The sequence below is a fragment of the Euwallacea similis genome, chromosome 23 (assembly GCF_039881205.1).
Source record: "Euwallacea similis isolate ESF13 chromosome 23, ESF131.1, whole genome shotgun sequence".
Lineage (NCBI taxonomy): Eukaryota > Metazoa > Arthropoda > Insecta > Coleoptera > Curculionidae > Euwallacea > Euwallacea similis.
Genome location: NC_089631.1, coordinates 1038491 through 1055584, shown reverse-complemented (window position 1 = coordinate 1055584; position 17094 = coordinate 1038491). Strand labels below are relative to the sequence as shown.

The 17094-nt window shown below is 36.5% G+C and overlaps 1 protein-coding gene across 2 annotated transcripts in view; it reads left to right on the top strand.

Moving 5' to 3' along the window:
• The window catches only part of LOC136416430 (G-protein coupled receptor dmsr-1-like), a 77026-nt gene extending 60162 nt beyond the window's left edge, over window positions 1-16864 (top strand). For both annotated transcript variants that reach the window (XM_066401593.1, XM_066401594.1), the window contains exons 2-3: window positions 6908-7901; window positions 16046-16864. In XM_066401593.1, the coding sequence (XP_066257690.1) occupies window positions 6926-7901; window positions 16046-16245 (1176 nt within the window). In that variant the 5' untranslated portion in view covers window positions 6908-6925 and the 3' untranslated portion in view covers window positions 16246-16864. The remainder of the gene's footprint in view (window positions 1-6907; window positions 7902-16045) is intronic.
• Window positions 16865-17094: the final 230 nt, after the last annotated feature.

The window sequence follows — 17094 nt, the reverse complement described above, 5'->3', positions numbered from 1 at the left end:
GCTACCTGCATACAAATTCAGCATTAAAGCTGTCCAAACTCCGTCCAACTTTCACGATTAAAATTCTATTTCAGCCCAATTAAATTGTGTTAAACTTAACATGACGTTCTGACGGTTGTGCTCTTTGTGTTTCAACTGAAATAATTCATTTCCGTATACGACGTTATTATATTTGAGTTATAACTTTATAAAATATAACGCATCGTGTGCTGTGAGCCGTATTAGATAGATATTAAGGTAAATTGAAGGGTGAAATATGGAAAAGGCATTAAATACCAATGGATCGGAACTGCCCCATTTAGCCTTTTGCATATTTAACTCTTTAATTATCGTTAAAACATTTGAAATGTATAAAACGCCTATTTATTTTTGCCCTCAAAACCTATTTTAATTTTCCATGTTTACCTGGAAATAATAAAATTGTTAGAAAGTAGAACGAGGATTTTCGAGATTATCTAGTTCCCAGGATGGTAATTGGAATAATTTTGAGAAATATTTTCACTATTTGCGACTTTACAGAAAAATTAAGTTAATAATGCTCGAGATTAATTTTGATGCATAACTTTACAGAGTATGACTCATCACTTTATTATTACGGATCTATTTAGCAATTGAAGAGTTCCAGCAGTCAGTATAATTATTAGTGTTAATATAACTACCCTGCACTTGTACTTCCACTGCTATATAATTGAAAAACTCGGATTTTCTCTAGAATTCTTAATAATCGTGGAATGAATTTTCGATACTTTCTTCATTAGAGTCGCTGCTAGAGTGCTAAATAACTTTTTCGAAAGTTACCCATTATCAACCACTATACGAACGAAAGAAGGCTACGTCAACCCTTTGCCCTTAGCGATATTCTAAGCCTCAAAATTTGACTTTAGATGCGGAAATTCTAAATCTTTGTAGGAAAATCCTTCCGTAGAAAGTTCCCCAAAATATAAACTTCTATTTGGGATTACGATAAGTTCTCACTCGCATATTTTATCTATTTTAGAAGTTACTTTAAAGGCAATTCACCTACTCCTATCTATTAAATGCATTACAAGTCGCATTAATAAGTTCAGAATCACCTAAGCTAGAATTTAAAGGCTGCCCAGGCAAAGATGCTGTTTGCTCTGCCAGTAAAGTAGGAATCTGAATAGTTGGAAAGTTCCTGAAAATCGTATGTGTGTTTGGCACGTATTTTATATGGTTGAAAGAGATTGAATGCCTCGTAAACTTACTCATTACTGGGTGTTCTAAGTTCGCCTGGTTTGACTTTGGGTACTATGTAAATTACTTGTAATGCTTAGGTATTAAAAGTTTTTCAGGTTACTTCATGTATTATGAATCCGTGGAAAACTTTTTTTGGCGATTCTCGTCTTAATAAATAATTGGATGGATAAAAGTTTGATTTTGTGCGTTATACTTTTTCAGTATATTTTGTTTTTTTTCACTTGGAAAAGGTATTTTGTTAGTATGCTAGAAATGGGGAACTGAGTAACCCCAAAAAATGGGAAAATGAGTAATTGATAAAGTAAAAAAATGAGTAATCCAAAAATGAAGAAACGAGTGATATATAAAATGGGAAAACCCCAAAAAATGGGAAACGTCCTTTGAAAAGAAAAATGATTTTTCATATTTGCGCCAAACAGCAAGACTGAAGCTTAACATGACTTATGCAGCCATCTGCATTATCATAGGATCATCTGCGTGATCCTGTGGTCATTTACATTTCATCCTATCTTATCTCATATAACAATGTATTATCCTATGTAAAGGAGTTTGGCGCCATGGACAAGTCGAGCCCATTAGAACCCAGGAAGAAGGGCGAACATAAAACCACCCTTTCACTATTGAAAACACATCATTCTCCTTCATAATATTCTGTGAGCAGTTATGATACAAGTGTGATCGTTGTATATGTATATTAGTTCTTCAGTGCGATGAAATAGTTATTTAAACCAATTGTGCGAAATGAAGAAACTTAATTTACGCGATTCATTATCCTAGCAGAAAATAAATCTTAAGTTCAAAGTATGAACATCCAAGATGGTGCCCATAAAAAAAAGTTGATGATGGTTGGTGGAAATCGAAACGTCGGATTTCCAATATGATATCGCTCCTTTGTGGAAGAAAAAAAGTTGTAGTTAAGTGTGAGTACTTATGAATTATCTCACTAAATTACTTAAGAAAATAAAATCGTTTTTCCAAGATTTAATTTTTTTTCGAATATTTTCAAATGTTCAAATAACGTAATTCTAAATTGCGAAACTTTGCTTTTTTTAAGGCCTATTCCTGTTGAGGCCTGTTGAGTTAAATGTGAACGGGGCAAGTGTGCGTTTTGCTTGCTGTCTCACCCCAGACACAAGGGGGGCACAGTTGATTGGCAGTGCCGAGGTGAACTGTATCTCTTTTGATTAGATCTTATTTTTGTTCGAAGGACCACAGCTTATTTGGCGCTGAACCAATGCAGGACAAACACACTTGATAACAAAACACTTGTTTTTATTTAACTAAATGTCCAACACTACAGCACAGGTGACAAAAGTCATAACAAAGTGTAAAATTAGGGTAAACTAGAGAACCACAAGCGACCACCGATTATCAAGAACCTTTGACGATCGGGAGTTTTTTGGAACAGGGGAAATGTTATGTTTTAATTGAGAGCAGTATTGAGACCCTACTAAGGCTGTAGGAGTATATAAAGAGAATTGGAGAGGTGTTGAAGAGGCGTTGCGTGTTGTGTGAGAGACTATATGAGACTGTGAGACCGTCTCAAAAACTTAATTTTCCCACCGAATATGAACCTCATCTTATCCATATATATTTTTACCACCTCATAGTCATGCCAATTAGTGTGAATTATTAGCGCAAGGGAATAAGGATTGCTTATCAATACGGTGCCATGAAAGTGTGAGAAAAATGATGGGTGAGAAGAGTTATGAGCGTGGGAAGAGTGTGGAATGTGTATGCATTTGGATAATGTAAACGCTGCCCTTAAGGGTGATTAAGAAGGGTTTACGTTGGCAAAGAAAGAAATTTATTATTAGGTGAAGATGTTGGGTATTTTCCCAACAAAATGCATGAAAACCAAGTCGACACCACGACGTCGCAATTCATCTCTTTTATGTTTAAATTTTAGTTTTACAGAAGACACTATTTTTGCGTGAATTGTCTTGTAAATTGAGCAATTTTCGCCCAATTTAACCGACTACCGGTTACCGAGACCCCGAAGGGGAGGTTCAGAAACGGACATCCTGTATAGTATCACTCAAGTTGAGTTGCATTGTTTCTTTTGGGCACGCTCTGACCCACACTGAGCTTTAAAATTTAATTCTAGAATTTTGAATGTGTTTCAGGTTAATGTGCCTCCCCGCCCTACTCCGCTTATTTTTAGTAGTTTTACTACTGAAATATCCATAAAAATAGTTTCATTTAATTCCTAAGACGTTTTCTCTCCGAATTTCTTCACATTAATTCCCCAGAAATTCACGTTTCTACATAAGTAGCACATTTACTTATACAAACAAGGACAGCTTATATTACAGCTGCCGACTTCGGCATATAACCCTAACTATGCACTTCTTGTTTGTTATTGTCGAATCCAGTTAGGAAGCGACATTCCAGTAGTTCTCCACTCCCGAGCAGAATTTTTCGCAAAGCCAAACCAATGATGGGCATTGCCGTTTAGGGCAAAAATTCAATAAGGGATCCTTCGTTCTTTCAAATTAATAATTAAACAGAAGCGAGGCAGAGCCTCTCAAATGGAATGGATAATTTAAAATTTTAATCTGAAAGCCCTTAATTACGAAACATCATTAGGCAATTTCATGCCAGAATGAACGAAATGCAAATATGGAATTTCACCTCTTTATTATGAGGGCTAAAGTGGGACGTGCAGAATCGCAGCGATCCAGTTTGTTACTCACGTTCTTATTAATCAACGTGTTGATGTCCATGAGCAGTTCCCTCTATTGCTCACATTTGCCTTCATAGCTCAAATCCAGCCAGTCTGCCTGCTTTATCATCCAGTCACTGCCATTATTTTTCCTCTGCACCAATATGTAACGTTTTGATATAAACAACTTTCGCATAAAGTTAAAGCTACGTAGCAGCCCTGCGCGCCTTTATTAAACGTAACTTTTACAGTGATTTCGCTTCCTATTTTTACGGCTTTACAGTATTTATAAGTTTTATCTACGTTGTCAAAAACGTTTTAGCTCATGTGAGTTTAATTCCTCAATTTTAATACACCACAACTCATAATGCGCTTTTTCCTTAAGCAGTCACAAACGTAAGAAAATCACCTTCCACGACCGTTCCATGCGAATGATAGTCACCATGTGGCTTCAGAGGCATAACACCGGAGTCCCCCATTTTATTATTTAATGAACCGCGGTTTAAGATCATCTTCTCTGAAGACCACATTTTAATAAATTCGCAACTTTTATTCTTCCTTCATTTTAAGGTCCTATACCGCACATATTCCGACATATTTGCATAAATTCTTGCTGATGAGGGATAATAATTTTTCAGGAAGAGGTCAGCCCTTTGTAACGCCGAGAGATGCATAAATCCGTAATTTTGAGCTTTAAAGCATTCGGCCAAATTTAATTTTTGTCACAGATGGAGATGTGCAGAATTTGGAACTTTTGGCAAGGGAAATAATAATAAACTTTGCGCCCGGTAATTCCGAGTTTTATTGGATTCACATTTCGTGCAAGGCCCTTGAGAATAAGCACTATTTGTTTTTGAAAAATAAGAAACAATTTTTTTCTCAGAGTTCAAGAAGCTACATAAACGGTGTAAACATATTCACCAGTGACCCAAAGTTCCCCCAATTTCGGCAACCCACAATACAAGTACTCGTGAGGCGTTTTTGTTTCACGGCAGTCATGCTGGCGAATGACTGCGTTTCTCTCAGAAGTGTGTTTCCAATAGTTATAGGTGAATTACTTCTAAAATTAATTGAAAAATCAACTAATTCTGTTTGTATTTCACCACAATTCCTTATTTTCTCTCTCGCTCCTATGACCGCGGTTACGCCGTTAGGGCTAATGATTGCATTTCTCTCGAAAATGTTTTTCCCAAACTTGACTTAAAATATGGTGAAAATTCCTAAAAAGCTGCATGATTTACTCCACAAGACTGACATTCGTTCCTGCGTCCCATTAAGTGAGATTTTCCCTGCCTATTTGTCGTACACTACACGTGTAGAGCTTTTCTAGTGAGAGATTTCATGCAGTATTAAGCCCTTTAGATCCTCTAGTTGAGTGGAAGGTTTCTATTTTCGTTTGATTAGACGACTTGAAATGGACAGGGGAAACACACATGTAGGTGGGATGTCTGTCTACATTTGAAGAGCTAGGACTATTTGAAACAATTCCTTCAGAAAGTCTTTCGAAGAAACTAATGGGGGGTTGAAAGTGGCTCGGCGTGACTGCGCGTCGTAGCGAAGAGTCCCTTAGGGCAAGAGCGTTTTCACCTCATAATATGAGCCCTCGAAATTAAATTCTGAATCCTTTCGTACCGTGGGTTGTAAATAAAAACCGAATTTTCTAAACCGTTTTGTATTCAGGCAATTTGACGTATTTATAGTCCCTAAAAGAATTTTAACGGTTGACTTTTCCCCTCCTTTAATTTCAACCTGAATTCTTTGCATTCGCTTAGGAGGTCTGCGGAAAATCCCTCAATATTCTCTAGTTTATATGCCACCAACTGTATATACAGGATTTAGTAGCACGTGTCCAATAACTGCTGAAACGTAAGCAATTTGAATTTGGAATTCGTGAAACGTATTCCGGTCCATTACAATTCATTGATGTAAATTTTATTCCCTAAAGGGCAAGGCTAATCTGCCTGTAAAGTAAAGTAATTTAAGGGATAAGCTCAAAATTTTGCTGAAAGTGCTTTTAGAGGTCAGGCCGCACTGTATCACGGACACATTCATTATCGGCAGGATTTTCCCAATGACAAAAACTATTTCCGACTCTCGGAATGTAAATACAATTTTAATAACAAATCGCGTTATTATCTCTTGGAATAAAATGCATGTTTTTCATGCATGTATTCAGCGTGAGCGCCTTTCCATGAATTAAAATCCATTTCAATGGCATTCGTTGAAGCGTTTGTTTGTTTGTCTGGATAATATAAGCTGCAATTAATTATATTTCATATGGAAAAAACTTCTATGGTTTTAAATCGTTTGTTGAGGCCTGCAGTAGGGTGGGACGTTCTAAGAACTTCTAAGTTCTTTAAATAAATATTAACAAATTAAAGTTGATCCTCAAAATGGTTTTAAAGATTTTTTTGTTAGAAGACACTCGGCCTGGTTTTTTGGTGATCAAGTAGTGTGGCATTTATTCCATCTCAGAATCAATCTCGGACTAATGAGGTCTTCGATAGTTCCTCTAGAAACAATAATCCAATGAGGGCAAATCTGGCGAGCGTGCAAGCTAACATATATCTCAATCGCTTAAAATGGCTCTGCTATTAAATGGAAAAAACTGAATTCAAAAGCATGAAAACCAAAATGGCGCCCATAAAAAAAACAACAAAGTTGATGATGATTGCCGAAAACCGAAGCGTTCGATTCCAAATATGACATCGCCACGTTGTAGAAGAGGAAAAGTTGCTATGATGAAGTGTCAGTGATTTTGATTTGTCGCGCCAAATAAGCTGAGAAAAAGTAGAAACGTTTTTCCAAAGCTTTTGCTTTTTTCGAATATCTCGGAATGTAACGGAAACTTTGCAAATTTTAAAACGGCATATTCTCGAATTCAAAACAACGCAACTCTTCCCCAAGTTAACCGGCCGAGCTCCGAAAACGGACATTCTGTGTATCTCCATCCTTTTATGCCTTTTGCTCTGTTGATGGTGTTTTTTGCTCTCATCACGCTGTTTTATGTTTGTTCTCTTCCAGATAATGGAACTATGAAGGATGACGGATATCCTGGAAGCCAGCGACATGACAAACCACACCTATTGCGACTTGGACGCCTTCAAAGAGCACTACAAGGAGAACATTCACGGATACTTGAGCTTGACCGTTTGCTTATTCGGGTCAATAGCGAACATGTTCAATATTTGTGTCTTACGAACGAAGCAAATGCGCTCTCCGACTAATTACATTTTAACGGGCCTCGCTGTCGCAGACCTTTTAGTTATGTTACAATACATTCCCTTCACAATCCATCGTAATTTGGCCTCCAAGCCTCTTTATTACACCCATTTTAATTACCCCTGGGCCATTTACTACATGTTTCATTCGCTGTTCACCCTCACCCTACATTTTATTGCTTGTTGTTTGACCATTATATTAGCGATTTGGCGGTACGTGTACGTCTCGCAACTGCACCACAGTAAAATTTGCTCGGATCAGAAAAAGACCTTAATCGTAATCGTGGCGACCTACATAGTGTGCCCTTTGTTGTGTTATCCCATGTTCTCGACTTTGGACGTAAAGGCATATAATCAAACTTGCGATTTAAACGGGGTCATTGTTTTGAAGCAAAATCGGGACAAATATGAACATTCCGAGCTTAAGAAGGAGACGATTTATCTATTGCACCCAAACGACCCTTTACAATTGAGCATATGGTTGTATAGTTTGCTTTTGAAACTACTGCCTTGTGTGCTGTTGAGCGTGCTATCGTATAAGATTATAGCAGTTCTCATGGACACGAGGAGACGCAGGAACAGACTGATTAATTCCTGTCAGCCCTTGGAGGATTTCAACAGCCAAAGAAAGCCCAGCTCCATTCAACTTTATAAGGAAACGCAAGCGGATAGAACAACAAAGATGCTGTTGACTGTCTTATTCTTGTTTCTTCTGACAGAGTTTCCCCAGGCGATTTTGGGGCAGATTAGTGCAGTGTACGGAGTCGTATTCTTTAGAGAGTGCTACTCAGCTTTAGGTGAGTGTGTCAGCTTAATATTCCCGAAACTTGCAATATTTCATCGAAACATACACAGGGCCCCTAGCATTTAACATCAATTACAATGCTTCGTTAGCGATGAAAGGGATTTCCATTATCTTTGGTATGTAAACTCGCAATGTCGCGAAATGCGGTTTCTGTGCTTGATTTGGAGCCCTAATGAGAATTAGTTGATTCATTTGTAAACTGCAAGATTCACGTAGGGGAGGTCGGAGTACAGGAAATAGGCATTGAGCTGTAATGATAATGTTTTCGATGATCTTGTCCGGGCCAAAACGAGTTTTTCTTTAGTTTAGAGGCAAATTCGTGGAAGTGCGTAAAAATCATATTACTGGCAGCTCAAACGGCTTTCATCTCATATTCATAACAATTTAAAATTCTTATTTGAGTTGTTGCTTGAAAAGGGCTCTTCTCTGAGTTGGAGCGAAAAAGAGTATTCAGGGTGTCCGTTCCGGAACTTCTAAGTACAGCTTTATGTGTCTTCTTAAACGCTGCATTGATCTTAAAACGTTCCTTCGCCTTTGATCTTTAAGTTTAAAGTTGCGATGATCTTCCTTCGCAGCTATTTATGTAATTTGTTTTTTTGGGGGGTGTTATAGATTTACAAGGGAAGTCTTCGATAGTTTCCCATAAATAATAATTCAATGGGGATAAATCAGGTGAGCGTGCAGGTTAACGCATGTTTCAATAATAAAGTGAAATGAAAGTTTTTTAAAAATTTCGTTTTTTTTCTAATATTTCTGAGTCGTAGGAATTTTCGACATATTGTTAAAATATCAACTTGAATTATTTTGAACTATCAAATTGCCCAACATAGCCACAATTTAACCGACATTTTATCTCTTGGGGTTACCGAGATCCCCATAGTTGAGCTCCAGAAACGGACGCCCTGTATGCCTACTTCATAGGAATATATCCACAGGTCAGTAACCTCTGAATATTATTCAATTTTTGTTCCTGATTGCTCTATATTGTAGCAATTCAATGAGGTTGACAAAAAGCCAAATTTACAGAATACGAAATTGCCCTTACAAATTGCGACCATTCATAGGATGAATTTAATCGTTTGGCTAACATAGAGAACTACCCTCTTTAATAATATAACTGTTTGCTTAGTTAGAGTTTTATGGTGATTATTCCGTTGTTTACATCTTAGTTGTTATGGAGAAAACAATGAATTTACGGCCGGCGGACGCTATTTTATTTTTGTGGTCCGTCGCCCCTAACAACGGGGTGTGAAGCTATAATAACGCCCGTCGCCCGTGGCAACGGACCGTAAAGTAAAAAATAACGCCGTCTACTTTTTTAAACCGGCTTTCATGAAGTAACCAAATATAATATTATTCTACTTTCTGTATGTTTGCAGTTGACTCCGGGAAAAAATATACTTGAAATTTTCATGTGAAAATTCGCAAATTTCTATATTTAAAGATGGAAAATCCTGAAACTGTCATACACTTGCATACAATAAAAGAAACCGAGATTCAAGTCTTGACTTGAGAATTTTCTGTTGAAATTTGGAAATTTCAAGTCTTGAACCCGGACATTGCAGTTGAAAGTTTTGACTCCAGCCAATTGAGCCCGGCTTCCAGTCGATTGCAAAAATTTCAGGACTCCAGGAAAATGTGAGAATTTCTGAAGATGAAAATGTATAATCTCGACACAGAAACAGGCTTGTCACTGTTTCGAATTTTGAGATGAAAATTTGAATACTTGAAGGTTTGCAGGAAGTTTTCTTGTTGGTGCAGATTCACGCATAAACCGCAATCCACGACGACGCTTTTATGCAAAAATCTGCGCGTTATTTCGAAAACAAGGAACTTCCGCTTTGTTTTTTATCTTTTCCGTATGAAAATTATCCTTTAATTTAATTCCATCAACTCTGCTATAGCACCATAAAAGTTCATCCGCGAGATAAACTTTCCCCCAATTAAATTTTACATAATACAATTGAGGTTTCTCTTCCGCCTTTAACTTCCGTTTAAAGACCTTTCTACAAAAAGAACTCATTATCCCCAACTTCTTTTCTTACTTAAATCGTCATACAATTGAAATGCTATAAATTGCAGTGTAATGGAAGATTTAAACACATTAAGCTGCCCAGCCGTAATTAAGTTCTAACCCTGCTGGGCATTTTCTATTAATTCGGAAAATTCTGAAAATCGATATCAGTTTAATTTCTTTATGTGAGCAAATAGTTTTTGGCAGTTCCATTAAACGCAAATGATTGACGTTCAGCCAAGCTAAAAGTGTATAATTGCAAAAAGCGAGCAATAAATTGCAAAAGTGTCACCTTTTAATAGATGAAACGGCAATTTTCAATTAGCCGGTTTTTTAACCATCAAAATGCCTGGCTTGCAGTACTGTTGAACAACATGATTAAACATAACATCCGAAGGGCAACGTGATGATTTCCTATTTACATTTTAAATAGAGGAAACCTAAATACCGACCTGCAGTGCAGGCCCGAATGCCGCTCTGTTCAAAGTGGTTGCCATCAGATAGAAAATTTATAGAGAAGAGAACTGTTGTGAAATTGATCGCAATTTAATCTTTGTGTGTCTGGAATTTGATGGTGGAAAAAAAACTCAAAGTTGCAAGAAAGCAACTTTGAGGGGTTAACTTTTCAGGATTTTTATGTAACCAGTTATCCTTTGGAAGTTCTGAAAACTCTTTATATGCTTAAAATTTTCATGAATTTTAAGACTTTAAACGTAAAAATGCCACAAAACTGCACTCAGCTTGCAATTGGCTCTGCGGAAAAAATTGAGGACTCAAGTCTTTACTTGGACTCTTCATAAAGCACTTGGATTTTATTAATTTGAAAGAAAGAAAACTCAAGTTTCGAAAACAAAATGAAATAAATTTGTTATTTTGCCACCCCGATCTCCAGACCTATCACCAATCAAACATATCTGGGATATTGTGAGTAGAAGGTTACAAATTTACGTGCATAAGACAACTTGGAGGGCCGATATACTATTAAGTTTTTTTTATGGTTTTAACAATGAAATTTGTTTAATTTTTAACAATGTAATCATATGTATTAGTATAAGAGATATGTAAACAAAAAATTATTTAAATCAAACCTTTTATATGGGATGTTCTTTTTTCTATGTCAAGCAGTACATGTAGATTTGAAGGATATCCTGAAACTTAAGTGAATAGTTATAAATTCCAGCGAAAAATAGCAAATGTTTAGCAGTTTTGAAGATGTTCAGTTTCCATGCACAGATGTGAGAGAGACTCTGTATCTCAGAAACTAAAAGAAATATAAAAACCGCATGTACGTATAGAGCACGTCCAGACATCTGATTATTTTTTCGAATTTGATTTATTGTTAAGTCTCGAGATATCGACAATACAATGCTTTTTTATCTGCCGAAAGGGACTTTTCTCATTTTCTAAGTCCATTTTAGACGGATTGATTACATTTTGTTGGCTTTTACTCATCGCTCTATTTGTCCCGCTCAAAAGCCCGAAAGGGAACCAAAGTTTGCAGACGACTACAAAAAATCCTTGACGCAAATGTCCTAAATGCTGAATTTAATTACATTGTTCGTTTTTGATTTTGGAAAGGGAGTCGCAGTCACAAACCAGCAACGGTTTCAGGACAAATTATGGCAATTATAAAAATCAATTTTAAAAATCGAGCTAATAAAGTATTAGGGATCCAATCTCGATACAAAATTAGACATCTTGACATTAATAATGGACCATCAAATATCAATTATCGTCTTTCTCTTTTCGCCCTTTTTTACCACAGAACTTTCCTTTCTCCATCACGCGAAACCCCTGTGTTTGGCCCCCATATCGGACCGACAGCAATAATCGGATTTATTTCAGGAATGTGACAAAGCCAAAACCGACTACCTACTTTCTAGAAGCATGCAAAGTACAAACACGTCATTCAATATCAATTATTGCCCTCTCAACACGTCCACTTTTATTGCTTTTAAGAGTAAAACTGTGCAGTCGCAGCAAGATTAAAAAAAAATCAAAACGACAATAAAACTAAAAACACAGAAAATGAATATTCATACAGTTGCAAAGGACTTTCTAGTTGTGCAATTGAAAGAATCCAATTGCAAATTCCAATTTACTTATTCAGGTCTCGTTAGGAAGATCCATTTATATTACGCTGTCACTAATACATGGACTTTCCTGAAGAAGACTAATATTTTCCATTAATCTTTAAAGCTTGTCAACTAGGTCAACGCATTTTTACAGATAATATGTCTCCGTAACTGAGCTTGGGAGTTATTTATAAAACCATTGATGGAAATAATCGTTTTCCTTTTATTGTCCATCATTAGCCTGAATTCACCTGATGGAAACCCAAACTTTTTTTTGCTTTCGACATTCTTTCCTTCCATCAGTGGTAATAGACAATACGATCCCTTAGCAAATATGTGCGAATGATAAGGCAATTCATTTATATGAAAGATCGCACCGGAAGCAATGCACTTAAAACTAATGATAAGTGATAGACATTCCACCTATTTTAAGCCTACGTATTACACGCGAGGAAACCAATGAGCTTTCAATGTCAACCTAAACATTAATTCGTGATTTTGTCTGTTTAAATTCACATTTTGCACCACTGCTCGGATTGATTATGACTCATGCACTCGGCACTATAATTCAAGATAAAGTTAACTCATGCTTAGCATATAACTTCTTTTTCTCACACAAGGCCGTAAATGAAGACGTAAGATGCAACGTTGCGTGCAACTGCATCCGCTACCTAGTTTTCTACATTATGAAATAAACGAAGATGGTGATATATTGTGAGGTCGATGACGTGAAATTAAATTTGGTACAGTGGTAGCAAATGAGAGTTTTAGCTGTAAAAGCAGCATTTTTTTATACGAGCGGTTCATGGTTAAATGTGGGGATCTTGAGAACGGTCGGAGAGATGTACGAAGAGCAGAAACGGACGAAATTATTTCATTTAATTGTATACCAGGTGTACCGGTATGAAATGAGCGTCAGGATATAAATGTCTCGATATAGGACATTTGTTGTAAACAAACCTTTTTTTTGTTTGCTTAGTTGGTATACAAACTGACAAACATATTTAGTACAAATCAAGTCCTTGAACAAATAACACTATATTATTTCATTGTGCCAAAAATGTCGAATTTTGTACCACAAAATGATGATTTGCGGAAAGCATTAATTTTTTGCTTTCATTTGAAGAAAAGTGCTGCAGAGTCGCATCGAATGCTTGTCGAGGCATATGGTGATTATGCTTTATCAGAAGCAACATGCAAAAGATAGTTTCAACGATTCAGAAATAACAATTTTGATATGCAAAATGTAGAACGTGGCAGACCACCAAAAAAGTTTGAAGACGCCGAACTGCAATCAATATTGGATGAAGATGACACTTTAAGCCAAAAGCAAATGGCAGAATTGTTAAATGTTGCACAACAAACAACTTCTGATCGTTTAAAAGTTATGGGAAAGATCCAAAAATGTGGAAAATGGGTGCCGAATGCGAGACAGATGGAGAACCGAAAAAACACCAGTGAAATTTTGCTTCAAAGGCACGAAAGAAAATCAGTTTTGCATCGAATTGTTACTGGAGATGAAAAATGGATTTATTTTCAAAATCCTAAACGGAAAAAATCATGGGTTGATCCGGGACAACCATCAACATCGATTGCAAAACCTGATCGATTCGGCAAGAAGGCAATGCTGTGTGTTTGGTGGGATCAGAAAGGTGTGGTGCACCACGAGCTTTTAGAACCTGGTGAAACCGTTAATACTGTTCGCTACCGACAACAATTGATTAATTTAAACAATGCGTTGATCGAAAAACGATCAGAATGGGCCAGAAGACACGGGAAGGTAATTTTGCTCCATGACAACGCACCTCCACACAAAGCAACACCGGTTCAGGATACCATCAAAACACTTGGCTGGGAGTTGCTACCCCATCCGCCGTATTCACCAGACTTGGCTCCTTCGGACTACCATTTGTTTTCATCGATGGGACACGCATTGGCTGAGCAGCACTTCGATTCATACGAAGAAGTAGAAAATTGGGTGCTTAATTGGTTTGATGCCAAAGAGGCACATTTCTATTGGCGTGGTATCCATAAATTGCCAGAAAGGTGGTCAAAATGTGTAGAAAACAATGGTCAATATTTTGAATAAATTTGATTTTTCTTTCCTTGTTAAAATTGGTGTTTTATTTTCACAAAATAGCGCTCATTTCATACCGGTAGACCTGGTAGTAATACTTGTCGTTTACTGTACAAAGAGTCCGAAAGGTGGTAACGTAATTCCTATTTCAGTCATGTTGAACGCTACAAATCTCTTTATAGAAACCGTAGAGTGTTCCTGTGACCTGTATTTTAAAATTGAATGTTGCACAGAGTTTTTGAAGGGCTCAGTGACGCATTTCCTTCGGGTTCGCTTGGGATATAAGAAATTTCACTGATTTATATAGAATACGAGTCTGGCATTCTTTACCCTGCTGGAGCTACCATATTTTTGCATCCATCGCATAAATATTTTTAACGTAATTTATAGACAATGGATCCTTGGAAACTTAAATTTTAAAGGCTCGATTTGAAAACTTTTTAATGGACGACTATTGTTTTTCGCAGGGTTAAAGATTTGTTCAAGATTAAGTCAATTGTGTCTTGCACGTGCTTAAACAAACAGGGATATTACTAAAGTTCGAGGGAAACTCAAATAATCCAGTAAAAGCTTGAGTTAAGAAGGGCAAAAATCCCATTATCCCTTGTCGATTTAATATAAATTTGATTTAGTTTTGATTAGGTTCACATTGGTTTGGACATATTCCATTTGACCCTTTTTTATTGGAAACAACATTTGGAATCCTAATGATAACTCGCCTCCAATTGTTATAGTTATTGAGATGTTGAAAATTTTCTTGGGGATACCTCTAGTAGCCTCTGTAGAAAAAGACCTGCAGGACCTCAAGATGCCCTCATTTAAACCCCAAAAATGCAATTAAAACTTCCTTCACCATTGCCTCCTCGTAGACTCCAAAAAGGCTAAAAGGCGAATCCAGAACTTTAAAGAAAAATTACATTCTAGAAATTATTAGGAGTTTTATAGCTCCTTGATGAACCACTGTTAGTTAAACTTATCTTTGGTTCGGAAAATGCACCATCTGTCATCAATTTGTGGTTAACTGACAGTTGTCGCGCCTCAACTGGACATTGAACAATCGTTTCTAAAGTAAGTTTCGTCACTCATTAATCTCAACAGCTCTTTATAATGTTCCTCTTTCGATACTCTCAACGGGTAACTTTTGCCCATACGTATTGTGTAAATATTCATGGATTAATATCTAAATTGCTCTTGATTCATTCGGATGTTGTTATTAGTCGTCTCCTCGAGATAGAAATGAATTAGTAAATTTGTGCCTATTTGTATTCATAAACTCATGAATCTATTTATCCTTTACACGACGGATGACGTGATTTCATGGAAAATTGGAATCAATAGGTTCAACACATGCTCTATCACTCCTACAACTACATTAATTGCAAACTTTATTTCAATATTGACCTAACTGAGATTAATTGCTAAAACTATAGTCATTAGATCTATCCGTTTTTGCCAGCAAAGTTGCTCAACAATCTTAAAGTTTTCCGATAAGTTTCCGCCTGGATTTTCTCTTAAATCAGTATTTAAAAATTGGTAATCTTCGGCTCAATTTAGCCGATGCTTCGGCTCGATAAATATTTAAAGCGTATCGAAAAACAACTCGTCTCTTGCGTAAAGCTCAAATTATCCGCCGCAAATGGAATTTGCGGACACAGCGATGGCGAATTATTGTAACTAGGTTAGAGGGCTGAATTTATTTTTCTTGTATCTTTGACCTAAATTGAAAGCGGAGGAGGTGTTTGCCACTTTATCTATATGCTTTGAAGTCGCTGAATCCTGCTGCAATTCGAGAATTTTCAGCCCAAAGTAATTTAATCATATATTCATTACTTTTTTAAATCAAAATGTAAGTAACTGCGGGCGCTTTGAGTCTCGAATACATCACTACTTGCGTCTCCTTCTCAGCCAGCTTTGAAATAAAATATTCATTAACCCCTGAAGAAAACCAATAAATGTTTCCTTTTTTTCAGGCGAAATCATGGATATCATAGCGCTAGTCAACTCTTCCATCAACTTCATCTTATACTGCGCCATGTCCAGGCAGTTCCGCGCGACTTTTCAGGAAATGTTCCAGTTCCAGAAGGTCAGCAACTGGCTGGTCAGAAAACGGTCAAATCCAAGAAACGGTCAGGAGGAGAACGGGGTGGAAACTAAAATGTCCCTCGTATAGTCCTCGGAGAAAGGTCGGGAAGGCAGTGAATGTGAATCGGAAAACTCTCTTTAATCCTAAAGGTTCTGAACTAAAATTTTCGTCGTTAGTTGTGTGTAGTACAAAGTGAATGTAAATAATGAAACTTTCAACGAACAACTTACTCGTGGAGCTTTGATAATGATTATTAATCCTGAACATTGGAATGTCAATAACTAAACACCTGTGAGGTGCTATTTCTATGTTTTTTCTTAATTTAAGATTATTTGTACCTGTTTGTAGCCCGATTCTTGTATGCTTTTCAACGAATCAAATGACAAAACATCGACTCATTAACTTACCCTAATTAGGATCTATTTACAACAGTTGGTATTTTTGCCATTTTAATGTTTATATTATTCGCTATCTGTATTAAACGTCATTTTAAGTCCCAGTGGTGTTCATGTCAAGTATTGTACATAAACAAATTTTGTTAGTTTCCATGTTGTTTCTTATTATAAATTATTACCCTTAATATACAGCTAAATTAATTGCTCTTCTGCATTAGTAATCCGTAGAAAGTGCACCATCCAAAAGTCATTAGCATTGCAAGTGCTCATATTAAAGCTTAATGGTCCTGGAATTGGTTTGATTGGTCTTTTATGTATTATAGCTTTGACTACGTGCATTATCAGACAACGCAAGTGATTATCGTTAGTTAAAATGGATAGTGGTGGCAGAATTAGGTCGAAGAATGCTCAAATAAAAAATACTGCTGGATACGACTATAAGAATTTAGAAGATTTTTATTTAAATAAACTTTAAACCCATGTTTTTAAAGAAAGGAAAAAACAGAAAAAAAGCAAAAAATACAGAAAAATGAAAAAAAAC